This window comes from Rousettus aegyptiacus, unplaced genomic scaffold (genome assembly GCF_014176215.1).
Source record: "Rousettus aegyptiacus isolate mRouAeg1 unplaced genomic scaffold, mRouAeg1.p scaffold_m13_p_9, whole genome shotgun sequence".
Taxonomy (NCBI): Eukaryota; Metazoa; Chordata; class Mammalia; order Chiroptera; family Pteropodidae; genus Rousettus; species Rousettus aegyptiacus.
In genome coordinates this window covers 100,432,273-100,459,690 of record NW_023416312.1, presented here as the reverse complement: position 1 = coordinate 100,459,690, position 27,418 = coordinate 100,432,273, and the positions used below count along the sequence as shown (strand labels likewise).

At 55.5% G+C, this 27,418-nt stretch overlaps 1 protein-coding gene across 3 annotated transcripts; it reads right to left on the bottom strand.

Annotated features, from left to right (window-relative positions):
* Positions 1–389: 389 nt before the first annotated feature.
* On the bottom strand, positions 390–16,422 carry PLXNB3 (plexin B3). 3 transcript variants are annotated; one of them, XM_016134117.2, is made up of 36 exons: positions 16,305–16,422; positions 14,815–14,910; positions 12,214–13,257; positions 11,586–11,765; positions 10,921–11,049; positions 10,742–10,842; positions 10,090–10,222; positions 9,780–9,936; positions 9,581–9,689; positions 9,387–9,501; positions 9,096–9,221; positions 8,889–9,005; positions 8,490–8,583; positions 8,237–8,406; positions 7,855–8,006; positions 7,556–7,661; positions 6,661–6,791; positions 6,231–6,407; positions 5,929–6,118; positions 5,559–5,789; positions 5,312–5,473; positions 5,078–5,229; positions 4,817–4,917; positions 4,511–4,734; positions 4,174–4,352; positions 3,837–3,903; positions 3,203–3,530; positions 2,975–3,078; positions 2,807–2,888; positions 2,283–2,461; positions 1,973–2,133; positions 1,577–1,724; positions 1,302–1,366; positions 1,154–1,229; positions 964–1,038; positions 390–741 (listed from the first exon to the last, which is right to left on the bottom strand). In XM_016134117.2, exons 3-36 carry the CDS (start codon positions 13,246–13,248, stop codon positions 637–639), a joined length of 5,661 nt encoding a protein of 1,886 aa, XP_015989603.2. In that variant the 5' UTR covers positions 13,249–13,257; positions 14,815–14,910; positions 16,305–16,422; the 3' UTR covers positions 390–636. The 3 variants fall into 3 exon arrangements, with proteins under 3 accessions (XP_015989603.2, XP_036082883.1, XP_036082884.1); XM_036226990.1 differs by having other exon boundaries at positions 391–741; positions 12,937–13,257; XM_036226991.1 differs by lacking the exon at positions 12,214–13,257 and having other exon boundaries at positions 391–741.
* Between the last annotated feature and the right edge of the window lie 10,996 nt (positions 16,423–27,418).

Sequence of the window (27,418 nt, the reverse complement as noted above, 5' to 3'; positions counted from 1 at the left end):
TTTGGAAAGGTTACCCTGGCAGAGGGAATAGGGGGGCAAGAGTGGAGCCAGGAGTCCAGCTGGAGACTGTTGGGGAGTCAGAACGACGCAGGTGTGCTTAGCCCAAGATGGAAGACACTTGGTCCTATGTCCTGTGGCAGAAAAGGATTTGGGACAGTGGGGTGGGCACAGACGGGGGCAGGAGGACAAGGGTGTTTTTCTAGCAGGAGCCAGGGGGAGGGGAGGGAGGGAGGGAGCAGAGCAAGGCCTGGGGGTGCCCGATGGCTCCTCTTTTCCTCAGGCAGCAGAAGTCACAGCTATGGGACCAAGGAGAGGGCTGTGTACACTCCAGGGGAAGGCAGAGTTTGGGGATTGGGCTTTTTCTAAAAAGACAAAATTTCTATTTTATTTCGAGATGCAATTCTCCAGCAAGCAAATAAATACAATGGGGGAGCAGAGGGGAAGATTGCTATAAATTAGAAAGAAGCCCGGGAGAGAGAAGAGGCTGGGTGGGGGGGAGGTGACAAGAAACCCCCCACTCTCTGTTGGCCCTCTTCGGTTGCTGGCCCCATCCAGAGGTCTTAAGGCACTGTGGTGGCAGGTCCTGCTTGCTGCTCTCTAAGCTGGTGGGCCTCGGGTGCCCGCTGTGGCCAGAGCTCACAGGTCAGTCACCTTGTTCTCCACCAGGGCGGCGATTTGCTGCAGGCGGCACGCCAGCTGCATCTTCTGGCCCACAGGGTCCTCCTCCAGGGCGCTAATGATCTGTCAGGGCAGAAGAGGATGCCCTGCCTGAGCCCAGGGCTATCCGGTCCTGCTTCCATCTCAGCAGTGGCTGACAGCTGCCCTGGGCCTCCCTGGGGAATCTGGACAGATGCCAAATTCCTTCCCAACCTGGGCCCTTCCTCCTCTCTGCCTGCTGGGCTGGGCCTGAACAGTCCTCTGCCCACAGGGGTTGCCCCTTCCCCCGGAGAGCCCTGGCCTTACCTGGTCGTAATACCTGTGGATGTGGTTGTAGAGTTCGTGCAGGGCTTCCAGACAGTGAGGAGCAGAGGTATAGCTCTGTGGGAACCACATGGGCGAGTGAGGCCCCAGCCTGGGCCTCAAGCTCCAAACCTCCCTCCCCTCCGCTCTGCCCCCCAAATGTGGAGAGGTGCGCTCCTGGGCCATGCCTCACCCCTGAGAGCTCGGCCAGAGCTGAGTTCATCTCCTGGTAGCTGGCCGGAGAGCTTTGGCGAATGTCGGAGTAGTATCTGGAAGAGCGGGTACGGTGAGGGGCGCGCAGCCTCCTCCCCCCCAGCCGTGCCTGCTACCCTGACACCTACCTCTCTACCAGCTGCTTGTAGCGAGGGATCTCCCGGGCGTAGAGAAGTTTGTTCACTGGGGAGTCCTGCTCCGGGTGGGGGCGGGCGTGAGTAGGCAGGTGGAGAAGCTATGGTCCTGTCACCCTGCCTGCGCCACCAGTGCCCCCTCCCTCTGGGACTCATTATTCGCCATCCCCCCCAGCCCCACCCAGGGCTCTGTGCCCAGCCCCTGTGGCTTCCCCACAAGCCTTTTCTTTCAGCCACCTGGCTGCCACCACAGCCAGCTCCACTCTCACCCGGCCCACTTTATGCTCTGAGATGGTGCAGGAGTCGATGAAGGTCTGGGCGATGACGGCGAGGACGGCATCCACGTTGTCTGACACGCGCACGTCAAAGATGAGCTGTGGGTTCTTCAGGGCGTTCACCCAGAACCGCAACAGCAGGCTGGGGACACAGGCCGGCCACGGGTGTGAGGCATGGCTAGTCTAGCACACACTGTCAGCCTGGGCCCCAGCCCTGAGTTCCACGGGGAGCAGCCATGAGGGTCTATGCTGGGGGTGGCCGGAAATCCGGCCGATGCCTCCCAGCCTATGTTCCTGATCAGACGCTGCTGCTCCGATCCAGGCAGTGAACTTGTCCCTCTGGAACTCCATGTCCTGTCTGCAGATGGTGAGGGGCAGCAGGCAATGTACCTGTTAGTCTTCCAGATGTGCAAAGTCTCTGGGTCCTCGATGCCATGCTTCTCGGCCAGCTCGTCCAGGAAGTCAAACAGGTACTTGACAGCGATGGGCACAGGTCGGTTCACACTGAGGATGGCCTGGAAGGTGTCATCCACAAACTTCTGCAGTGTGCCCTGGAAAGTGGGGGGCGGGGCTCCATCAGTGGCCAGGGCTGCCCCTCAGCCTCTCAGGACCACGGCTTCTCCCTAGCTTAGTCAGGGACCCCTCAGGGAGCCTCCCCGTTGCTGGCTCCCCTGGGACCTGGCTCCCCAGCTGCACCGACCTTCATGGAGAGTAGGCGGGTGAGGTAGATTTCTGGAATGGCCTTGGCCCGTGCCCGCTCGCGTTCCCGCTCTCGAAGGCTGCTGCGCCGTGCCTTGGCCCCTTCTGGCTCCTCGGTGCCTTTCACCAAGTGCCAGAGGCGGACTCCGCCCTCCTCACCATCCTCCAGCATGGGGATGTCTGAGGACACATGGGCCGACCTCAGTCCTATGCCCCTGACACCCACCCCACCCTGCTTGTCAGGGCGGGACAAGGTGGGAGGAGCCAAGGAAAGCAGAGGGTAGCGATGTGGATACGGGGGTGGCAGCCCAGGGGCTTGCTCGGCCCAACACCCCGTGGCCCTGGAGCAACCTGACCAGGACGCGCCATTGCTCTCATGTGCCCTAGGCCCTCGGCTCAGCCTGGAGCTTTGGCTGGCCTGCTGGCAAGGTATGGGGAGACCCAAGTGATGGCAGGACCAGGACTCCTGCCTGCCTGCCTCAGGCTCCTGGGAGCAGGTGGGCACGTCTGGGTTGCTGGACTCACTCTCTCCGGAAGGGCAGCTCTGGGAAATAGTGTCTCCGTTGTGCAGCTGGGGGACGAGCGCCACTGTGGCCCCATCTGGGACCTGACAAGAGGGGAACAGAGGCTGGGCCCCTTCCTTTGCTGATCCCAAGGTGAGGGCCTGTCCCCCAGCCCATGCCCACCCCGCACCTTGTAATGCTGCAAAGTGTTGAGTCTCTTCCAGTGGTTCTGGGTCACTGATGTCAGGTCCTCATCCGACAGGGTTAGGTGGCCAGCCAGGCCTGCGCGCCACTCTGGAGGGACCCAGGAAAGCCAATCAGGCTGCAGCCCTTCCCCAAGTCTGCCATTCAGAGCAAGGCAGAGCTGAGCCTCTATATGGACTGGACCCACGCGATCAGGGCAGGCGGGATGTCTCACCGAGGTCTAAGGCATGCGCGGCGGGCCTCTGGGAGAAGGGGGTACCCTTGTAGACTTGGTCCAACACCTTCTCCTTGACCTGGGTGATGGTGTCTGTGTCGAGCACCCGGGCGGGCACGCGCTGTACTTCGCCATTCCATGTAGCCCCGCCAGCCCCGGGGCCCACCAGCACCATCAGTGTCAGGGGCCGGAACTCCACGTCCTCCCGCAGCAGGCGACTGTCGTTCAGGGTCCGTTTTGCCTTGCCTGTCACGGCGTCCACAGGGCCCTTATCCACCTGGTACTGGATGGCCCGGAGGAGCATGTACAGCGGCTCACCGGCCGCCTCCTGCAACCATTAGGATGAGCCAGCATTGGCCAGGGGACTAGTGGCCTGTGTAAGGCTCAGAGGGCATGACGGGGGCGGGGAGGGGCAGGCAGCTGCACAGAGCAAGGGTGGACAATGACGGCTGGTCTCTGCCTCACAACCAGCCCGAGAAAAAGAGGCAAAACCCTTCCCTTTGCACACACCCCCCCTTGCTATGCCCTCATGCCCTGAGGTCCCTGGGGGAATCTGGGCACACGTCAGTGAGGCCACAGGCAGCAGCCCCTCGATGGAGCAAGGAGAGAAAGTGCCATCCAGGGCACCCCTCACCCTCAGGAAGGCGTAAAGACAGATGGACAGCCAGTTGGTGAGCAGCTTCTCCACCATGGTCTCTGTCCTGTAGGGAGGAGGCCCCAGGTCAGAAATGGGAGCTGCAGGGCCACCGTGTCCCTGGCCTGAGGCGGGCAGCAGAGGCAGTGAAGAGCTTTTCTGCCTGTCAGCCCTTTGAGCTCAGGTCCCTGGTGAGGATGCCCATCTACTTCTCTGCCAGTGGCTGCTGTTGTAGCCCACCTCCTGGGGGTTCCCGATCCCGCCCACCCCAGAACAGGGCGGGGTAGGGGGGAGCTACCACCCCTGCTGGCACGACCGAGGTCAGGCCAAAGCCAACCTGCGCAGCATGAGCTTGGGGTTCTTGTGCACATAATAGGCAGCCAGGTCACCAAGCAGCGTCTTCATGATGTCGGTCAGGTACTCGAGCTTGCCATGCAATGCCAGGGACAACAGCGAAGCCACGTGGCAGCGGTCCCGCTGGGAGAAGGTGGGCTGCTCCTCCAGCGTGTGGATGAGCTGGGTGGGGGTGGGGGGGCCGATGCTCACTCTGGGAAGTTCCACGCCCCGTGCATCCTCCCACCTTTGTGCCTGTACCTACCACCCAGCCCAGCCCATGCCCAGCCCCACCTCCTTGCCCCCCTCCATAACCCCCCGCCCGCCTGTGTGGTCCTCACTGTGAGGAGAAAAAGCTTGCAGTTGAGCAGATTGGAGAGCTGCGTGAGGCCCTGGCGCACAGGGGCACGGTGGCCCTCTTCCCCGGGCCCTCCCAACACGGGCTGCAGCGGGCAGCAACCGTGCCCAGGGAAGAAGACTCGCTCGGCGTATGTGCGGTAGTCCAGGAAGGGGATCCCGCTGCCCTCCAGGTCACTGCTGAGGTCAGTCATCTCGGTCATCAGGTCTGCAGGCCAGGAGCCACCAAGGTGTGGGCCCAGGCCTAGGTGGGCCGTCTGCCCCCTCCCTACTACCCACCCCCTCTCTACCTGTGAACTCTTTGCGGCACTGGTCGCCCACGCCAATCTCCAGGTTCTCCAGCTGCACCAGAACCTTCTGGTAATCCCGCAGGGCCTGTTTGCTCTTGTGCCTGTAATCCAGGTGCCAAATATCACACATAGGCCCAGCCCTGCCCGGGCTGAGGACACCAAGCCAGGATGGCCACCTGCCTAGAGGCCTGCCGTGGGGAACCCTTTCTAAAAGTGTAGGAAGTTTTCCCAGGAGTATGCATGGCGGGGAGGGCTCCTCACCTGTACATGAGGGTGAGGAGGAGAATGGCGGCGGTCAGCACAGCAGCGCCCATGCCCAGGCCCACCTGGGCCTCCACGGGGAAGGCAGACGGCTCAGACTCAGCCTCGTACTGGACAGGGCCCAGGGCCAGCCGCAGGTTGCCCATCTGCACCTGGGGGGTGGGCGGGGCTCCTGAGCACCTGCCTTCATTGCTCTGCCCACCACCCGCCCCTGCACCAGGGCCCCAACCTCACCACAAACTGCGGCAGGGTGCTGGAGCCATTGGCAGGCTGTGGGGCCCGTGGGGGCGGCTCACAGTACAGGTGGGTGAGTGTGAGCGTCTTCACCAGGCACTCGCTGTCACCGATGTGCACGCGCACTTCCTCCTTGCTGATGCCCAGGTTGAGGCCCTCGCCCTGGGAGACAGAACAGGGGCCTGAGCCAGGCCGCCCAGGCTGCGCCTGCAGCCCCTCCACAGAGATGGCCAGCCGAAGCCCTCACCTCTACGTCCAGGACGTTGCCAGACTTCAGGAGGGCGGGCCCCTCTTGGCTGAGGGGGGCCAGCCGGGGGTTGGGGTGGTACAGGAAATCCTGGCCCCCGCTGGCGCTGGCAAAGTCCACGTGCACATTGTCTAGAGTGAAGAAGACCCGCCGGGGGTGTGCCCCGTCTGGCACGGCAGGGCTCAGGCACAGGAGGAGATTGGAAGAGTTGATGGAGCAGACGGTGGAGCACTGCAAGGCATCCAGGGCCCGGGTGAGGTGGGGTGAGCTGGGGTACCCGGGCTCATGCACAGGAGCATGGCGGCCCACCCTGCCCCCCTCACTGGGCATGGCCCCAGGGCAGCCTCGCTGCCTGCTGGTGGAGGCTCACCTGCAGCAAGCCCCCCTCAAGCTGGACACAAGCCTGAGGGGCTGAAGCAGGGGCCCCGCAGCTGCTCCTCAGGTCCTGGGGTTCGGTCCCTGCAGCCTGCTCCTCTGCGGTGGCTTCTAGCCACACGGACAGCAGAGGGCGCTGCACCACGTCCAGGTCCTTGCCCCTGACTCGGATCAGCCGCCCGCCCCTGTGCCAGGATAATAGTCAACAGGGATGGGGGCAGCGGGCAGCCCCGCTCAGCCCTACTTCCCTGCCTCCCCAGCAGGACGCACAATTGCCCCGGCAAACCAGGTCCTCACCCGCGGAAGCTGACGCTGGGTTCCGCTGCCAGGAGCTGGGGGTTGGCGGTGTAGCGGAAAGGGATGGCCCACAGTGTGCGCTGGGCATGGCCAAAGACCACGCGAACCATAGCTTCTCCTGGGCTGGCCTGGGGCATGGTGTGGCACACAATGGCCTCAGGACACACTGGCTCCTGGCTGCAGGGGAGAGGGGTCTGGCACCTTAGACTCTGGCCTCAGGCTGGCCAACCCACAAGATCCCTGCTTTGCCTCCCTCGAGGACAGAGCCCACCGAGAGTGGCCACAATGGCCATTTTTCTTGGTATTTCATGGGAGCCGTAGGGAGCTCCGAATCCGCCACCTCTGTTGTACATAAGCGGACAGTGAGCCCACAGGAAGTGTCCCCACCTGAGAGCAGCCAAGCCGGGGCCAGGAGGAAAGAGATACTCACATAAGACAGGGCTGGCTGCCCACGAACGCGCGTATGTTGCCTCCTGTCTGGAGGTGCTGCCCGTGGATGGTGAGCTGGGTGCCCCCCGCCCGGGGGCCCCAACGGGGACTCAGGCTCAGCAGAACAGGGTCCTGGGGGACAGGGCAGGCTGCAGCAGGCATGGCAGCTCAACCTGGCACTTCCTTGACTTGGCTCTAGTTCCTAAGGCCCCTCGGCTGCAAGGTGCTCACCAACTTCTCAACTTTGTTTCCCGGGCCATAGCTGACCACACCCACCTCCTGAAAGCCCTATCCCCAGCTTGCACAGCCTGATGGCGCTCCCCTCGGCTGCCTTGCCAGGGGAGCTCTTCTCTCCTCAGTGTCTCTGCCCCCCGGGAGGGCCTCATCCTCTGCCATGGCTTGCACCTCTCAGGTTTAGGCCCCTGAGTGCTAAACCCTGAGATCCAATTGCCTCCTTGGGGTGCCGCATGTGCCGAGCAGATGCTAACCCGATGCTAACCTGCCCCTGCCCCCCACTGCTCCTGCTCTGGGCTTCTCGGCCCCCAAATTGGTCCCAGCAGGCACTGCGAGCTCAGGCTAGTGCCTGAAGGGAACCCAGCTTTCCTGCATCCCCAGGCCTGCAGCAAGTCCCAGCAGCTCTCAGCCCCAGACGGGCCCGCTTGCCTTCTATACTTGGTACTTCTGCTGCCCACCTCCCTCCTGGGCAGTGTCCTCTCTGTGCCACCATTGCCCGCTGCCCACCCTCCACTCGGATCACGGGGCTTCTGTACTGGACATGAAGCAACGCTTCCTGCTACCCTTAGGCCAAGTTTGAAATCCTCATCTAGGTGTCTGAACCTTTCTGCCCCTCCCTCCAACTGTCCCCGGCATGGGGACCACCCAGGATGGGCACTGACCTGGTAGGTGAAGTGCTGGGTTGAAACGCCTGGTGGCCGACTCTTAATGGCCACTTGGATTGGCCCAGTGGTGCCATTGGGGGCAGGAGATGTCACACATACAATCCTGGGGAGCAGAGGCTGGGTAGCTGCTCGGAGGCCCTGTGGGCTGCCCACCAGCCACTGCCTGGGGTCTGTCCCCTCCACCCCTCTTACTGCCAGCACCCCCTTCCCTCCCTTGGCTCATATTTCTTTGGTGCATCTGACCCAGGCCCATATTTCTTGGCTGCAAGCCTCCCTTCTGTCTCCGGGGGGCTCACCGGGCAGAGGTGCGGTAGAGAGAGTGGTCAGGGCTGCAGGGCTGGCCAGCCACACTCACGGCGTCCTGCACATCGGCAAAGTCCCGGCCCAGGTTGGAGCCCAGGATGGTGAGGGCCAAGCCACCCTCAGGGGGGCCGGTTAGGGGCTCAATCTGCAGCAGGGAAGGATGGCATGGGATCCCCAAAGCCACACCTACTCTGCAGTGAGGACTGTCCAGCTAGCTGGCCAGCCTGAAGTAGGGCTGGTCTGACCCAGGTGAGGCTTGAACAGTGGGGGGCAGGGCAGGGCAAATGGGGGTGGAGGTGGGGGAGGAGATGGGAGACTGGGCTGTTGGGGAGGGGTGGGGGACAGAGGCAACCATGCGGGGCGGGGGGAGCTCACCGTGTCAATGCTGGGCATGGGACACAGCAGTTCCACGGCCCCAGGTGGACACAGTGGCCCATAACGACAGGCGGGCTGGCCGTCGCTACACCACAGGCAGCCCAGGCTCCCATTGGCCGCCTGGCAGTGGCTGCAGTCGGAGTGGCCCACGGCACAGTCGTACAGGGTCACTAGGGAAGGTTACGCAGTGCACTGAGGCACTGCCCTTCTGCTGCATGCCCTGCCCCGTCTGCCCTGCCGCCCCCAAACTCACCATGAAGAGTACGGGCATTGTCCAGTCTCTGTTCCTTGCCCCGGGTGACGTAGATGGGCACTGGGAGCTCTAGCTGGGCCATGGAAGGGTGGAACTGTAGGTGGAGGGTGGGGGTCAGGCCTGGCCCAACTCGAGAAAGCCCTGACCCCTTCCTCCTCCAGGACACTCCTCCAAGAATGGGTGCCATTGTTCAGTGCCCACATCTCCCACCAGACTGTGAGTCCGGGGCAGAGGCTGTGTGCAAAGTGTTCCTGCTGCATAGAGCGGGCCTCGTGACGATGAGATGAAGAGGGTGAGCCCCTGAGGGCCTGGGACAACATCGGAGGCAAGGAGGTCGGGGGTATCTGAGGGCTGCAGAAGGCATCCAGCGGTAGGCGAGGTCATGTGGTGGCCCCTCACCTGCTGGGCCTGGCAGTAGATGAGGCCCGTGTCCTCGGTCATCTCTTCCAGGGACGCTGGCAGCTCCTGTAGGTCTCCGGGCAGCTCCAGCCAACAGTGGTAGGAGGCAGGCAGGCCCTGGGGATGGGCACTGTCAGAACCTTGGACACTGTCGGCCAATCCCCGCCGACCCCCCATCCCCATCTCCCCTCCCACCAGGTCGCTCACTCGGAAATGTTGAAGGTTGCGCACGCGCAGGGCCAAACGGCTCTCCCAGCCCACGGGCACCAGGAGTGGTCCTGCCAGGCTTTCAACCTGAGGACACGCCCCTGGGCCACGCACTTGGAAGTCCGCCTGAGGAAAGGAGATCTGTTAGCCCTAGAAGTCAAGGGCCTTAGCGAGGTGTAGGGCGGGGTGGGTCTGCAGTGACAATGAAGATGCCAGGCTGGCCACTGGGTGAGGACCTGTGGCCATGGGGGCTGAGTAGTGAAGGGAGCCCAGCAGGCCAGGCTCACCCACCTCCTGGGTGCTGTAGATGGTCATCTCGCCCTCTGGGCAGTGCTCCCCGTACACACAGAGGCTGCTCTGGGGGCACCAGTGGCATCGCCAGAGGCTGCCCACACAAGCACGGCACCTGGAGGGGCAGTGGGATGCTCAGGCTGGGTACCACCTGGGGTTGCCACCCCTACCCCCCAGCCAGGCCCAGAACTCACGGAGAAGCCACCTCCAAAACCTGGATGGCACTGCAGTTGTAGAAGGAAAAGTTGGTGGCAGCTACAGCCACATCCTCGAACATCAGGACCAGGGACAAGGTGACGTGATCTGAGAGGGGAGATGGTGGTGGCGGGGCAGGTCATGTGGCTCCTGTCCCTCTAGCTCCTGGCCCAGCCACCCGCCCCAGAGGCCCCTCACCTGTGCCTGAAGGGTTAGGTGGCAGCTCTTCTTGAGGAGGGGTGACGCAGGTCACGTTGGGCCCTTCCACATAAGCCAAGCTGTTGTAGTCTCCAAAGGCACAATGGAAATATTCATCCGCAGCCAGGGTGGGCAGCCGGGGGACAGACAAGGTGACCTGGGCACATTCGAGGAAATCAGAGCAGGCAGGGGCTTCTTGGGGGGCTAACTTGCCAAGGGAGATGGAGCCAGAGCAGAGCGGGTGGCAGCAGAAACAGTGGGAGAAGAGGGCGGGGGGCGGCCTGGGGGTAGGCAGTGGCAGGAGCCTCACCTGGCCCTGCTTCTGGCGGGGGTAGTGGGCCGGAAGCAAGCTCTGAACATGCAGACAGTGGCCGTCCTCCTCGTAGCTCCACAGCCACTGGTTGGGCTGGGCCGCCCGCCCGCATTGGCCCTTGCGGGTACACCTGCGGGGAGGGGTCCATTCGGTCACCGTGTGGGTCTCAGGATCCCTGGGTGACTGGTGGCAAAGGGGTCGGGAGGATGGCCCAGCGGAGTGCAGTGAGCAGGGAGAATGACAGGGACTGTGCTCACAGAGGAAAGGCTTTGGCCTTGACAGTGAGCAAGAGGGTCCCGTGCTGTGGAGGGGAGGCACATGGATCTGACTTAGGGGTGCCACAGGGATTCCTGGGGCTATGTCGCGGAGCGCAGGCTGAAGAGGACATCTGGGAGAGGTGACAGAGGCCTGGCCTTGGGTGGGGCTGCGGAGAATGAGAAGTAAACAGGTTGGGCAGTGATGGGACTGGGGTGCCGACCAATTTCTCAGTTCGGCGGGATGGGCCAGATGGGGGAACTCGGCGGTGGCCCTGCGGCTCCGCCCCAGGGAGCCAAAGTGTCCCATTGGCATGCCTGGGGCTGCTTCCAGCTATGGCCTCCTGGCATGCACTACCTGCTGGCTCAAGCCTGGGTGTGGGCCCCGAACTCACCTGCCTTGGAGGACGCACCAGCCACACAGCGGGTCCTGGGCCTGGAGGCAGCTGGTGCAGTCAGGGAACTGAGGGCAGGCAGCCACGGGTACCCGGTCCACCTGGATGGGCAGTGGCAACAGAGGTGGTGAGTTCACGGACTTGGGCCTCATGTGCCCAGCCCCCGGAACAACTCTCACCTGCTGGGCAGTCAGGACGTAGAGGTGGCTACCGCTGCTGTCCGCAAGCAGGTCTGGGCTGATGGCTGAGCCCGGAGGCCCCACTTGCTGGGAATGGTACACCTGGCTTTGGGAGCCGTTGAGAAAGACCTGGGGGGACAGCAAGGACAGGGCTGGGCCAGCCCGCCGGCCTTGGCCGACTGTTCATGGAGCACACGCCGTCTTCCGGGCTGAGGGTCCCAGGCAGTAGAGGGTATGACAGGCCCGCAGGCGTCCAGCCTGTCCAGGTTGCCTCCTCCATTCAGCATCACCCAGCTGGGGTGGCAGGGCCACCCTGGGCAAGGCCCTCAGGTGCCAGGGGAGAGAAGGCAGCTGTGGGGTGACAAAGTCATGAGGAGACAAGAGTTTGCCTTGGCGAGACTTCTGGGGCTAGGCTGGCTCCGAGGACCAGGCACTGCCCACCCCGCCTCCATGGCTGTCAGATCCCGCTATTGACTGGAGAAAGCTCCTGAGCTGTCTGTCATCCTAAGTCACGCCTCTGGCACCCAGCCAGCCAGGACACAAGCAGAGAGGCGAAAGGTACCTGGGGTTTCCCCAAGCCGCTGCGGGGCCCAGCCCGGCAGTGTCAAGACCGCAGGGCCGGGAGGCTGGCACTAGGGCAGCCCCCTGCTCTGTTGGGCCCTCACCTTATGCAGCTGGCCTTGGGTGTCCCCCAGGAAGGCTACCATGTGCCCGTCCACCTGGAGGGCTGCGACGGCGCTGATGGGCTGCATGAGCTGCAGCAGAGGCCCGGCCTCCAGGGGCTGGCGGCCAGCAATGGGGCTGGGGGTGTGCTCATCGCCACAGGGGTACGAGTCAGGGGAGTCCTGGACAGGCAGAGAGGGAAGAATCAGTTCCCCGAAGAGATGGGAGGGAACTTCCCCGGTCCCAGAGCTAATCGGAGGAGGATGCCAGGCAGTCAGTGAGAAGAGAGAGAGGCAGGTTGGAGGGCAGGGCCAGGGAGCCCCTTGGCAGGACAAGCTCACACCGCAGAAACAGAGAAAGACAGAGCAGGTAGGAGAGCTGGAGAGCGAGCCAGCCCCTTCTTGACATCCTCTAATCAAGAGGTCATCGGCAGTTGTCACAAGAGAGCATCTAACTGCCCGAGGCCCAGGACTACATGTGGCAGTCCCCGCCCCAGGCTGAGAGATGCTGCAGGACCACGAGAGATAAGGGCGGATGACTCAGCGAGAGAAGGGAGGAGCTGCCACCAGAAGACAGTGTGTAAAGCCCGAAGTGAGAGGACAGGTGTGGGGCCTGGGCCCGACCACTCACAGGGGGCAAGGTGACACAGCGTGAAGTGACGCCATACTCCACAGTGGCTTCCTCCATGCCGGTGGGGCCCCGGCCGCCTGCCGTGTAGCAAAGGCGCCGGGCTTGCTCCATGCTCCCGTCCAGCTCGGCCAGGGGAAAGGCGCACAGGGCTGCCTGTGCCCCCCTCAGGCCCGTGGCAAATGCCCCCAGCAATGTGCCCGGGGCGAGGAAGGCAGCCTGGATGAGGCCCTGGCCCCGGCAGGAGAGGGGCACCTCCACGTAGGAGTAAAGGTTGGTGTCCCCTAGGCAGACTCGGGCGACGTAGGAGCGGTACTCAGCCTGTGCCCGCGCCCCACGGCGGCGGAAAACGAAGTAGGCAAAGCGGGCACCAGCGAAGGCTGCCACGTAGCTGTTGTTGTAGTCGGAGAAGTCTCCCACCACAAGGCGGCCTAGGCCCTCGCTGGAGAAGGGCTGAGGCCCAGCCAGCTGGCGCACGGTCAGGGGTGGCACCCCTCCTGAGAGCTTGCCCGCCAGGCCTCTGGCCACCAGCAGGAGGTCCCGGCCTGGCCCGGGCACCACCAGGCCCACTGTGGCCACTCCTGGGGCATTGGCGGCCACAAACTGCCCATCGCCCGGGTCCTCGGCCTGGTACAGCAGCTGGGCCACGTCCTCAAGCCGCCGTTTCTCACACACACCCTGCCGCACCTGCCCGCAGGCCACCAGCTCCTGGGCCCGGCTGCTCACCAGCAGCAGTTGGTTGGCATTGTCGGTGAGCTTGGCCTGCGGGCACTCAGCCGGGTCACGGAAAGGCACACAGTCTGGACTGTCGAAGACAGGGCCGGTGACGGCCATAGCCTCGAGCCGCAGGTCAGGGCTGAGCTGGAAGAGGCGGTTCACCGCACCTACATAGAGCGTGCCCCGGGTGGGCGCCATGGCCAAGTGGTTGAAGGTGGTGTTGAGAGCGGAGAAGCGATGGGCCTGAGTCAAGGGCAGCAGTGGCCACAGCAGCAACAGCACGAGCAGGAGGCGGGGGCCGAAAGGAGGCCCAGGAGCCATCGCGGGGGCCTGGGGAAGAGCAGAGCACCTGAAGCCCGGCGGGAAAGAGCGCCCCCTCCCCACCCCTGGCCAGCGCGAGTCAGGACAGCGAGGGGAATGGAGGAGGTGGAGAGAGAGCGAGTGCCAGAGGGACACGAGCCTGAGAGGGGACACAGATTAAAAAGGAAGAGAGAGAAGGATGGAGAGGCAGACACTGGGAGGCAGAAAGAAGGGACCGAGTGTGCGGTGACAGAGAGGAGAGACTGTGGGGAGCAGCGGAAGGCCCGGCACAGGTGATGGCGATGGGGAGAGAGAGAAGAGGGGACGTGGAGGAGTGGGGGGCGCCCAGGTAAGGCGGAAAGGGGGCGGGAGGCCAGGGACAGGCGAAGACCTGGGAGGAGGAAGGCTGGTGGAAGCCATGTTGTGGGGAGATCCCGTGCCCGCCACCCGGACAACAGAGGTGGCACGGGGGGCAAGGGCGGCGAGGGACAGCAGGGGCAGGGGGGCCCCATCAGGGAGAGAAAACTTGCTCCGGGCAGCCAGGGACAGTTGCAAAGAGGCACCCTCGCCAGCGGGGAGCGGGAGTGCTGGAGAGGGGGAGACTGAGGCAGCCGGAGGACTGCAGGCTGAGACGCCCCAAACGTGGCAAGGGGGGCGAGGCAGGGCTGAGACGGCCTCAGACTGGGCTGGGGGTGGTCAGAGCAGGGATTTGGGGAGAGCTGGGAGGCAGCCGGAGTGGTACCTGGGGCGGGGACGCACCAAGTCACAATACAGGGTTCAGGGGGCCTGTCCCCTGCCCCATGGGCCCCAGCAACCAGAGAGTGTAGATATAGAGAGGGTGCGAGAGAAAAGTGGGGAGCGAGGGAAAGACAGCCAGGAAGATAGCCTGCCTGAGGAGAGGGCAGGCAGGCTGGCCGGGCACGGCTGGGACGGAGTCCTACCCAGAGGAGGCATGGGTGCCACTCCCCACCCATTTGGAGCCATTTGGAGCTCAGACTAGGCGTAGCTCCCATGGGCCTGGTGGGGGCCTGAGGTTGAGCCCCACCTCCCAGCTGGGGGGCATTAGCAGCAGCCCCTGCCCAACGGCCTTGGGCCCCAGCTGCCTGCCTAGGTGACCAAAGGAGGGACATGCCACCAGAGCCCCCGGGCCTTGGTGGACTCTTGCTTCTCCCTACTCTTGACCCCAAGCTGAGAGCCACAGAGACAGGGACAGAAGCTGGGTCCCGAGTTGAGCTAGGATCCTGCACAGCTGGGCGTGCAGGCACTGTCCCGGGTCACGCAGCGCCCGCAGCGCCCCTAAGTCTTTCGGCAGAAAGGCACACCCTGGCCCCCAGGCATGATGGTGGGGGCAGAGCCCCTTATCTCGGTGACACAGACAGGAAGGTCAAGCCTGGCTCAGGAACAGGGCCATTTCCTCTAGACCCGGGATATCGGTGGCGGTGTCTGTGTCATGTGGGTGACGGGGTAGAGGGACTGTGGCCAGGAGGCGCAGCACATTGGAGCCCCACGCCCAGGCCCCGCTGTGCTATTTTACCTGCCCTGCCCCTCCCAGGGACATCTGCGGGCACTCGGGACCCAGGCACTTACTGTTGAGAAGAGGAGCAGCAGAGGGAGGCACGTCTCACTTCAGCTGCCCTAGGGCACTGGTGACGGGCACGAGATGGCTGGGGGGGGGACATCGCCCTGAGCGACAGGGAGACAGTTGAGGCTCGGCCCGTTCACACTGGCCCCAAGGGAGGAGGAAGGCCAGGGGGGCCAAGGGCCCGGCGGCCGGGCTCCGCCACAGCTGGCAGCTTTGTCCATAGTGGCCGGGCCAAGGCAGCCCTGCCTCCACCTCAACAATGTTCCCTCTGTCCAGAGGCCAGGGACCCACTATATGGTGCTCTCCCCCCACCCTGGCTTTTCTGGCCAGGGGGCTCCCTGCCACTCCCCACCCTCAGAGACACCCCCTGGGATCTAGGGACAAAGGGACAGGGTTTCCTCCAGCCAGATAAATGAGACCCACAAAGCCAGCTCCATCCTTCTGGTGCCAGCCAGTGAGTTCCTCCTTGTGTCCCCCCGGGTCCTTGTGAATGGCACAGGGGAGGCCAGGGAGCCCCCACAGGAGGGTCAGAGTGCCGAGTCCCTGCAATGCCAGCCTCAGCCTCAGTAGCCTTGGTGCCTGGCTGAAGTGCCAGTCCTGGCCCTCAATGCCTGCCTTTGTCCAGGCTGGGGGCAGGGGAGACGCTGACAAAGGCAACCCGTCCAGGAGACCTTCTCCCCACAACCCCCACCCCTCTGGCCCAGAATAAGACTGGCCGGAGAGCAAGCGATCAGGCTGTGCCCATCCAGCCCCACCTCCGGGGACTGGCAAAGTTGTGCCAGGTACGTCATGGTGGTAGCGGAGAGTGCCAGCAGAGGATGCACGGAGGGGGTTGTGACATGGCCCCCAGCCCGTCGCTTCAGGCACGGCAACTCGTCTCTGCCGGTTCCCCTCTCCCTCCCCCAGGGAATACCATCTCGGGATGGGCCTACACCGCCCCCCTTCCCGCACGCGGTGGGGAAGGGAGTGGCGGCCGGCAGCTGACTCCTTTGCTGCCCTTCCAGGGCGCACTCTGCACACCGAGCTAGCAGAGTTGGGGCTTTGGCTCATGGCTCTGGGGCAGGTATGCTCAAGCTGGGGTCCCTGCCTCCTCCGTGGTGTGCCACAGCAGCAGGCTTCAGGGCAAGGTGGCAGAAGCAGGGTTCGCTGCCACCTGGCTGGGCCGGTTGGGTGGCTGTGGGGGTGGGGAACTAGGGAGGCCACCTCCCTACCCTGCGCCCTGCCCTTGGTGGTGCCAGATTTCTTATTTGGGGGTTAGAAGTCCTGGGTCCTACCTCCCATTTCCAGGGCCACCTCTGGGGGGCACTTTGCCTTCACGCATCAGGAGGTAGCATCGAAGGGCTAGAGATGGCGCCTGAGGGCTTTTGCTCCATCAGGGCTGGTTGGCCCTGCAGACCCGTGGCTCCTTCCAGGTCCCAGCACACACGGAGATGGCGCCCCCCTCATCCCGGGGCCCCTGCACCCTCCGCCCTCGTCAGCCCTGGTTCCTGCCTACCTGGGTGGGCCAACGGCAGGGGTTGAGCAGCAGCTGGTGGTGCCAGGAGTGCGTCCCTGCGGAGTCCTGGCCTCCCTCCCCACAATGCAATCGTGCCCAACCCAACACATCCTGGCGGGCTGGCCGGGCAGCCCAGCCCCTTCCCGCCCACCCCTTTGCCCAATGGCGGAGGGCAGGGTGCTACTGCCCTCTGCTGGCCTCGGCAGGCATGGCGGAGCGCCGGCTCCAGGCACCTGGCTGGAGCAGGTAAGGGTGGGGCGGGGCATTCTCATCGGGTGGTGGGGAGGGAATTCCATAGCCTTCCACGAAGTGCCTATTGGGTAACAGGCTTGGAAATGGCGCTCTTCAGAGACAAAGCCCACCGCCACCTGGCTCAAGAGTCTTCTGGGTTTGGGGTAGAATTACTTGCCAACAGACAAGGTCCTTCTGCCAGGGGAGCCCGTTCGTGGAGGGCCCCTCGGGGCACCAAGGAGGGCAATCAAACCTGGGGATGCTCAGGGCATCAGGGGGAGGAAGGAAACTTTAAGCTGACTTTGAATCAGATATTGCAACTGTCATGGCCGTCCCCCTGAGGTACCGGGGCTGAGCTAAGAGTTCTGGGCATGTTAACTCATTCCATCCTTCTATCTGCCCTCAAAGAGGACACAGCTATTTCCCCCAGTTCGCAGGTGAGGAAACAGGCACCAAAGGTGAAGAAACTTGTACAAGGTCGCACAGCTAGTACGTGGCAAGGCTAAGAGTCAACCTCAGGGCTCCCGCACTTAAGCACTTAACCATCAGGCTACGTGACCCTGAACCGCGAACATTGGGCAGGGGAGGGAGCTGGGGACATCGGGACTGCAGGTGATATACCCATGGGGTGTTTCCCCTAACCTGGAGCACAAGGTTGGTTGAGGAAGGCTTCGAGGGTGTAGAGGTCAGCAAATCTGGGAGAACTTGGACTTCCCTGGCCATGACTTTGTAAATAGCTCTGTGTTTGGACAAGTGCAAGCTGGCGGCCCCGGGGTGGAGAAGGTGGGGGAACCTGGAGAAGGGGCGGCTGTGGGCAAGAAGAGAGGAGGATGAGTTCCAGATAAGCTCAGTGGCAATGGGGGTTACTCCTGGGGACTTGGTATTGGATGGGGTGCAAACGGTGAAGGCAGCAGAACCCAGGAGGCCCCCAGGTCCTTCCTGCTGGGGCAGTGCTCTCTACGGGGCGGGGGTACCAGTCGGGGGAAGGACAGGAGGGCTGAGGGGTCCACAGGCAGGAGGAGGTGGCCAGTGAAGCTGTTTAGGGTCTTCGTATGAGACACTCAGCTTGGGCTGACCGGAGCATTGGGGGTGAGTGTAGGTCCCTAGAGGGGACTTGGAAGGGAGACCAAGGGCATGGGGGGCAAGCCAGCTGGCCAAGAAGGAGGTAAGGAAGGATCTAGAAGCTCTAGGAGGTATATGGGGGAGTTTTGGGGGGAGGGTCTTTGAACAACAGAAAGAAAAGGACTGTCCCTCAGGAGCCCCCATAGTCATCTGGGCCTTTCTCTGCCACCCTGTGCTTCCTCACTCCCCCTCCCAACACACACATCGTGTCCTGGTGGCCTTAGGAAAGACAGACATCTTCAATGTCAGCATTGGGAGCATTTTTCCTACCTTTCCACAGAAGAAAATAAATCCATCCCCAGGCGATACAATTTTTCAGAGTCTAGAGTGCTAACCATGACACTATGGAACCCACTTTGCAGTATACTTTTTTTCATAAGGGCCCCTTCCACCCCTCCCAAGCAGATGACAAGCAGCTCCTGGTTTGAAGTTGGTGGCATCCTTGCAGGACCTTCCCTGGTTTTGTGAGCCTTCACATCTTGTAGAAAGGGAGTCGGGCTGTAGGTTTCCTTCTGCAGGTGGCTCCTCCCCTCCCCCCTGTCCTCAGAGATGTATCGGTGCCGATCCATGTGGATCGGTCATTCAGCCAGTTATTGGTGGCCTTGTGAAGGGTGGGAAGATGGCCTCCTCTGTCCTGAGCCACCAGCGGTGTTGCACTGAGTGTCCTGATGCTGTCTCCTTGCCGAGTGCGAGGTTCTCTAGGTGTTGGAAGGGGACCCGCTGGATCATAGGGTTCCAGGCAAGGAGGAATCGCTTTCCAAGCTGTTGTCCCGTGCAACATTCCCCCTGCCATTCTTTAGACATGTATTTCTGTTTCTCCACATCTTTGCCAACACTTACACTTAGTGTTTTTACTTAGTACTTAGCACGTTCTGTCAATACAAGGGCCGTGGAGTGGTGATGCTTTGCTGGGCTTTTGATTGGCATTCCCTGACTGCTAGTAATGTCGAGCCTCTGCGTGTTTCTTCTTCTGCAAAATGCCTGATCTGTGTCTTTGCCCATTTTTCTATGTAAGTTGTCTTTTCCTTACTATTTTGAGGGATTCTTTATAATTCTAGATACCAGTCCTTGGTATGTTATGTCTTCTTACTGCCCATTACTCGTCTTCTCAGTTTGCTTATAGCATCATTTGATTAACAAGTCTTAATTTGAATAGAATGCATTTATTGATCTCTTTTACGCTTTGTCATTTTTGTCTAGTTGAAGAAATCCTTTCCTACCCAAGAGCATAGAGATTTTCTCCTGTGTCTCTTTTCCAAATATTTTTATAGATTTTTATACATTCAGGTCCCTAATCCATCTAGAATGGGTTTCTTTGGGGGTGGCATGAAGTAGGGGTCATGTTTAACCTTTTCCTACGTGGGCATTTATCTTCCCAGCCCATCCTTCCGCATGGATGTGCTGTGAGCCCATGGTCATATGCTGAGTCCCGTGCCCACGTGGACTTGGCTCTCCCTCCTGTCCCTTGGGTTTCCTTGTCTACTATGTTGTACCTACTAAAGCATTAAAGTGTCGGGAGCCATTAAGAGACACTGAAGAAGTCAGGTAGCTGATAGCCATGAAGCAGCTGCTGAGACTGCTTAAACAATGGTTCTAGGAAGCAGGGTGTGGAGTTAAACGTTACTGACCCTGGAGGGGAGGTTTGACTCCTAAAGAAATCCTCTTAAGATAGCGGAATGTTTTACAGCCCAGAAAAGGATGTTCATACCCTGAGGGAAGGATATAGAGGAACTTATGTAAATGTCAGCATTCCTATGGTAATGTACATTGTGCTTTGCCATTGTACTCTGTGCTTTGCTATCGTACTCTGCTATTGTATCCAAAAACTTCCATAAAGGCTGTGCTAAATCAACTCGGGGCTGCAGCAGTGACTGTATGCCCCCCCCCAAGCGCTTTCCTGTCTTCTTTTTTCTGAGGCTTCACCCCCCTCTTTTAGGCGCCGTTTGATCTCTGCCGGCGGCTCCGGCATTAAAGCAAGTCTTCAATTTTGTCTTTCTCTTTTTTCTCCTTGTTCTTCCCCCTTCATTTGTTGCTCCTCATCTCACCTATTCTAGACCCTTTAGTTATCCTTAGAAGTTTAAGAAAAAAACAGAGTGTTAAGTATCAGGAAAAACTCTGGTGGGATTTTTTTTGGAAGGGGTAAATGGGGGACTTTGTTGAATTTCGAATCACTTTGGAGACTATCTGTCTCTGAAATATTGAGTTTCCCCATGCATAACATATCTCTCTATTAAGATCCTTTCAATATACTTTCCCTAAAAAATTTGCACATCATTTGTTAGATTTATTACTAGGGACTTGCTTTTTGGTGCCACTATATAATAATCAATGCTATCTTTTTAAAAAAATTCATCTTCTGATTGCGTTGCCGGTATATAGAAACACAATGACTTTTGTGTACAGATTTTGTTTGAAGCAACCTTGTACTCTCGTATTAAGTCCGATAATTCTTTCTGGGTTCCTTTTATGGATTTTTTTTTTTGGTGTCATCTGCCAGTAATGACCGTTTTGTTTTTTCTCTTCCAATCCTTTCAACTATGTTTTTTTTCCCTTTCTTTACTTCCTTGGACAGTACACCATTGGATGGAGGCAAAAGACAACGTCCTCAATGTACAGTGTTTGCAGGGGGTGTTTGGTTGACGCTTTCATGAGATCAAGGATGTTTCCTCTTAGTCCTAGTTTGCTGTATGTTAAATTTTATCAAACGCTTTTTTTCTGAATGCACTGAAGAGATGACAAGATTTTCCTTGTCTTGTCAGTTAATGTGGTAAATTACATTAATAGATTTTCTAATGGTAAACCACCCTCGCATTTTCTGGGTTAAACTCAACTTCGTTATGGTGTATTTTATTCATACACAGTTCTGGTTTGGTTCAGATATATATATATATATATATATATATATATATATATATATATATATATATATGTTTTTTCCTTGTATAATCCTTGTTGGATTTTGGTATCAAGACATCATAAAATGCATAAATGCATTAGGGGAGCATTCCCTTTTTTTCTGCTCCTGAAACAGTTTATCAAAGAGAGGGGTTATCCATTCCTTGAAGTTTCAATAGAATTCATCTATACAACTATCTATGCCTTTGCTTCTGCAGCCTCTACCCTTCTATCCATCCATGTTAAGCTACTGATCCAAAAATTTAAAAATTATGGGACCGTTCGGGTTTTCTATTTCTTTTTGAGTCAATATTTTTATTGTGGCAAACAATACAGAAAACAAGGTTATCATCTTAAGCATTTTTATTTTTTTTATTTGTATTTAAAAATTCATTTTTATTTTTATGTTTTTCATCTTAACCATTTTTACATGTACAGTCCAATTGTGTTAAGTTCACTTGCATTGTGAAACAGTTCTCCAGAACTTTTTCACATTGCAAAATTGAAACTCTATACTCATTAAAGAATTCTTTTCCCCCCTTCCCCCTAGCCCTTGGCACTCACCCTTCTACTTTTTGTCTCTATGAATTTGACTACTTTGAATACCTCATATAAGTAGAATCACACAGTATTTATTCTTTGTGACTGTCGTATTTTGCTTGGCATAATGTCCTCCAGGTTCACCCATGTTGTAGCATGTGACAGGATTTCCTTCCTTTTTAAGGTGGTATACTATTCCAATGTGTGGACAGACCATATTTTGCTTATTTATTCATCAGTCAATGGACACTTAGGTTGCTTGTACCTCTTGGCTAATGTGAATAGTGCAACTATGAACATGGATATGCGAGTCTCTCTGCTTTCAATTCTTTTAGCTATACACGTAGAAGTGGGATTGCTGGATCCTACGGTAATTTTTTTTTTAATCTTTTGATGAAAAAAATGGCAGTTGTACCATTTTATAATCCCACCAACAGTGTGCAAGGCTTCTAATTTCTCCACATCCTTGCCAAAAGTTGATACTTTTTAAAAATAGTAACCATCCTAATGGGTGTGAGATGGTATCTTATCGTGGTTTTTATTTACACTTCTCTATGATTAGTGATGTCGAGCATCGTTTAATACGCTTGTTGGTCATTTGTATATCATCTTCGAAGTAATGTCTATTCAACTCCTTTATTTTTTAATCGAGTAATTTGTTTTATTTTGTCGTTGAGTTGGAGGAGTTCTCTATATATTCTGGATATTAGCCACTTATCAGATATATGATTTGCAAATATTTTCTGCCATTCTATAGGAGGCTTTTTCACTCTGTCGATTATGTCCTTTGGTGCACAAAAGTTTTAAGTTCGATATAGTCCCATTTGTCTACTTTTGCTTCTGTTGCCTATGCTTTTCATGTCATTTGGAAGAAGTCATTGCCCAGTCCAAAGTCATGAAGATTTCCCCTATGTTTTCTTCTAGAAGTTCTATAGTTTTAGTTACTACATTTAGGTCTTTACTTCATTTTGAGTTGATTTTTGTATATGATGTGAGATAAGGGTCTAACTCATTCTTTTGCATGTGAATATTCGGTTTTCTTACCACCATTTGACAAAGAGACTGTCCTTTCCCATTGAATGGTCTTGGCCTCATGGTCAAAGATCATTTTACTATATATGTGAGGATTCATTTCTGGGCTCTCTATACCGTTCCATTTGTCTCTTTGTCCATTTTCATGTCAGTACCACACTGGTTCGATTCCTGTAATTTTGTAATGCTTTGAAATTAGAAAGTGTGAGTCCCAATTTTTTTTAAATCATTTTAGATATTTGGGTTCCCTTGAGATTCCGTTTGAATTTTAGGATGAAAAATTGAATTTCGAGTCAATTCTGGTTAAACAAGATTTTCCTAGGAATATATCCATTTCATCGAAGTTTCAAATTTATCAGCATAAAGTCTTTTGGTTTTATTTTATTATTATGAAATTTGAAAGTCCAAAACCAGACGATATACCTTAATATTCAGCTATTTAGACCTATAAAAATGGCAGTTGCATCTTTTACAACCTATACATACAAAAGAGTATGCAGAATTTATATGAATTGTTTAGAGAATGATGATAAAAGTACGACATATATGTCCCCAGTGCCGGCGAGGGGACAACATTCCCAATGCCTTTGAAGTCCCCGTGTACTCTCTTCCTCCCTTGACAGAGGCGACTGCCATCCTTTACCTGCTTTTTTTAATACTTGTCCCAAATATGACTTATTTCTAAATGATATATTAGTTTTGTATTTTCTGAACTTTACATCAATAGAATTACACTGGATGCATTTTTCTGTAGCTTGTTGCTTTCATTCTGTACTACATTTATGACATAATTCAAGTCGATGCATATAGCTGTAGTTGATTCAGTTTTATTAATGAATAGTTTTTCATTATACGACTCTAACATAGTTCATTTATTCTCTCGTTAATGGACATTTGGGTTGTTTCTGGCTTTTGCCTATTATAAACAATGCTACCCTGAATGATTTGTGCATGCAATCTGATGTATTTGTGAAAGACTTTCTCTAGGGCGTGCTCAGCAGTGATGTTGTTAGGTCATAAATATGCATGTCTTCTACTCTACTAGAGAATGCCAAATTGTTTTCCAAAGTGATTGTACCAGTTTACATCCCCCTTACTCCTACCCCGCGGTGTATGTCTTCCTGCTACTCCATAGCATCAACGACACTTGGTATTGTCACACTTTTCAATTTCTCCCAATCAGTGGGAATAAAAGGATACTTCACTGTAGCTTTACATGAAATATATTTCATCTAGCAGCTTTTTGATCTTTCTATTCCACCACCCCTACACATTTTTCTTTCTTTTTTTTTTGCAATTAAGAAAAGTTATTTTTGAATTAGAATTGACATTCATTATTATTTTATATGAGTTTCAGATGCACGGCATAGTGGTTAGACAATTACGCAATCTACAAAGTGATCCCCCTGATTAGTCCAGCACACACCTGGCACTGTATATAGTTATTACAATATTATTGACTATGTTCCCTATGGCGTACTTCACAACCCTGCGACTATTTCGTAACTACCAATGTGTACTTCTTAATTCCTTCCCCGTTTTGATCCAGCTCCCCAACCCACCTCCCATCTGGCAATCGCCAGTTTGTTCTCTGTATCTATGAGTCCGTTTCTGTTTTGTTTGTTGGTTTATTTTGTTGCTTATATTCCACATATAAGTAAAATGATATGGTGTTTGTCTTTTTCTGTCTGACTTATTTCACTTAGATAATACCCTCTAGGTCCATCCATGTTGTTACAAATGGTGAGTTTTTTTATGGCTGAGTAATATTCCATTGTATATATGTAGCACAATTTCTTTCTCTAATTGTCTATTGATGGGCAGTTAGGTTGCTTCAGTAAACATAGGGGCGCATATATCTTTTCAAATTAGCGTTTTGGTTTTCTTTGGATAAATACCCAGAAGTGCATTTGCTGGGTCATAAAGTAGTTCTATTTTTAATTTTTTGAGGAACCTCCAAACTGTTTTCCATAGCGGCTGCACAAATTTACAATCCCACCAACAGTGCGCATCCTTGCCAACACTCCTATGTTGATTTATTGATCATAGCTATTCTGACACGTGTGATATGATATCTCATTGTGGTTTTAATTTGCATTTCTCTGATGATTAGTGACCTTGAGCATCTTTTCATATGTCTATTGGCATCTGTATGTCCTCTTTGGAGAAATGCCTATTCAGGTCCTCTGCCCATTTTTTAATCGGATTGTTTCGTGTGTGTGTGTGTCGAGTTGTATGAGTTCTTTATAAGTTATGGATACTAACTCCTTGTTAGATATATCATCGGCAAATATCTTCTCCTATTCGGTACGTCGTCACGCATTTTTTTCTTCTGATATATCTAGTGCCTCCAATTCATGTGCAAAGCAGTCTCCACTGCTGGCCTCCTCCTGCAGCTGTTTTAAAAGTTTGCTCTGGTCTCCTCAATCAGTTATTACTCTTCCATCTGCTTTCTAGCTTCCCAAATTTTCTTGGTAGGCACCCCTCTTACTTTCTTTGGTGAATTTATTCCTTTTTACAATTGTCATTCCCTTACTATCGCTTTTGCTGTGTTTTGAGAAGCAGGGACCACACGGGTTTTCAAGCTTCTACGCTTAACCCAAAGTCTCCCATTATGCTGGAAATGGTTGTTGGGTCTGTGATTATTCTCTCGTTCTTCCAAGCATCGTTTATTCATATATTCTCTCCTTTCATTCTTGCCAGAGGCTTGCCTATTTTACTAATTTCAAAAAAATCAACTTTTTGTTTTATCGATCTTGCTTTTTCCATTTCATTAATTTCTGCTTCCTTTGCAATTTCCTTCCTTTTATTCTCTCGGGTTTATTCTATTGTGGTTTTTCTAACTTCTTGAGTTCGTGCTCATCTTATTCATTTTAAGGCCATACATTTCCTCCTAAGTACTGCTTGAGCTACATCCCGTAAGTTTTCATGTGCAGTTTTTTCATTGTTGTTCAGTTTTGTTTTTAGATTTTCATTAAAATTCTTCTTGGACCAATTATTTGGAAGTGTATTTTTTAAATTTAAACTTGTAAATTTAAATTTTCAAAGATATGGAGCGACTTAATTTTAGTTTTATTATCGATTTGTGATTTGATTCTATTGCAATTTGAGAACATGATCTGCGTGATATCAATTCTTTTAGTATTTTTTGAGATTTGTTTTGCGGCCTAGGTGAGTCTTAGTAAATGTTTGAGGTGAGCTCGAAAAGAATGTGTAGTCTCTAGTTTTGGGATGTCCGTTAATCAAGCTTGTTCAATTTTCCCTATATTCTTGTTAGTTTTGTCTGCTTGAGCTGCCAATTGCAGTGAGAGGTGGTGGAATTTATTGTGGTGAATTTACTGATTTATGAATTATCCCTTTTACTGTTACTTTTTTGTTTGACATACATTTAGGCTCTGTCATCAGGCAGGCACACACGCATTCAGAACGTCTAACACTCCGAAAGCATTCTTTCTTTAATCATTGTGCAGCGACCTCTTTAATTCCTAATGATTTGTGTGTGCACTGAGGTCTGCTTTTTCCAATGTTCTCTTCACTACACTTTGAACAGCATTTGCCAGGTTTGTCTCTTTCCACCTGTATCAATTGGGGTTTGGTGGGAGAGCTCAGAACCATTCCAGCTATTTAAGTTTCAAAAGAGAGAGAGAGAGAGAGAGAGAGAGAGAGAGAGAGAGAGAAGGGAGGGAGGGAAGGAAGGAAGGAAGAAAGGAAGGAAGGAAGGAAGGAAGGAAGGAAGGAAGGAAGGAAGGAAGGAAGGAAGGATTGATTTGTGATCAGGTAGGGATGATTTATATGATCTTGGGATGAGATGGAGGAACACCTCCCGCCTTCTGATGCACTACTCCTGGGATCAGGAACGAATCATGTCTCCCAAGCCCCTCCTCCCCAGGCTGTCTACACGGATCTTCAATCACCACCTGCCTCTCTGCTGACCAATGGCCCCTCAGAGGACCTCCAGACTGGAGCTCGTCCAAGCTGTATGCTCTCCTGGCCAAATGCTCAGCAGTGACCGTCAGGCGACACCTTCTCTCCAACCTCCTTCAGTGAAGGGTGCCGTCACCCACCTGGCGGCCACCCAGGCCAGAACCCAGGGGTCACCTTGACTCTCCTCCTCCCCTCCTCCCAGAGTCCGATGCTCGTGGCGACTTTCTTGTAATCTCTCTAATCCGTCCAGGATTTCAGGCCTCAGCACATCTTGTGTGGGCCGCTCTGAGCGGCGCGCACACTGACGCACGCCTCTCTCCCCCCTCTCTCTGTATCAGCCTCTGTCAATCATCTACCATCTTTCTATCATCAAGCAATCTATTATCTGCTTTTTGAGGTGAAATTCATGGCACATAAAATTAACTCTTTTAAAAAGTGCACAATCCGCAGCATTTAATGCATTCGCGATATTGTGCAGCCATCACCTCTATAGTTCCAGAACGTTTTTGCCACCCGCAAAGGAAACCTTGTACTCATTTCCCCCGTCCCCAGCCCCTGACACCCACTGATCCCCTTTCTGCCTCTGTGGATTTGCCTGTTCCGTACACTTCTTATGAGTGGACTCATACGACATGTGTCTCTTGTGACCGACTCCTTTCACTTGGCATCGTGTCTTTGCAGTTGAGCCATGTCGTAGTGTGGGTCAGAACTTCATTCTTTTTCTAGCAGTGCGCGTTCCTGCAAACACTCCTCCACACAGCCTGCTCTGAGCGAAACTCCATGTGTTTTTCATCCTGCTGAAAACTCTTCAGCGGCTTCTCCTCGTTTCCCAAGTAAGTCCTGGCTCCTTAGCACGGCCCCGGCCCCTCCATTCGCCTGTGCTCAGCATCGACATCCCACATCTTGCTCCTGATTCATCCCTGGGCCTTAGCTCAAGCGTTCTCGTCTCCCGGAAGATCTAGAACCACTTTTTGCCTGCTGTCCCTTGCCAGGCCAGGTCAGGACCCTTTTCCTCCCTGTCTCTCTCCTTCTCACCCCCCTGCCATCAGCCCACTTTGCAGCTTGCTGATTTTCCCACAGTCTCCTTCCAGAAGCTCCTCACGCAGAGACCGAGGAGTGGGCCCCTCCTCCCCGTCCCAGCACTGATTCCAGGCTTGGCCCAGAATCGTATTTGGGCTCAGCCAATATTTTTGTGAGATACTGTTGCTCAAGCCACGTCCCCACCGCCATGTCGGCCAGAGAATGTGCTGAGCTGTGTCGTCAGGCGTGGGGTGTGGGCTGAGGTTATTCCTTCCCCTCTCCAGACACTCTGTTGCCCCTCCCCGTCTCTCCCCGAAGCCACGCCAGAGGAAGAGGCCAGGAGGCAGGAA

Coding starts and splice junctions, on each gene's coding strand:
- PLXNB3 (XM_016134117.2), bottom strand. CDS start 13,248: ATGGCTCCTGGGCCTCCTTTCGGCCCCCGCCTCCTGCTCGTGCTGTTG. Junction 10,223..10,741: donor TGGTGCGTCCTCCAAGGCAG/GTGAGTTCGGGG, acceptor CCCTCCCCGCAG/GTGTACCCGCAAGGGCCAAT. Junction 9,690..9,779: donor ACCTAACCCTTCAGGCACAG/GTGAGGGGCCTC, acceptor CTCCCCTCTCAG/ATCACGTCACCTTGTCCCTG.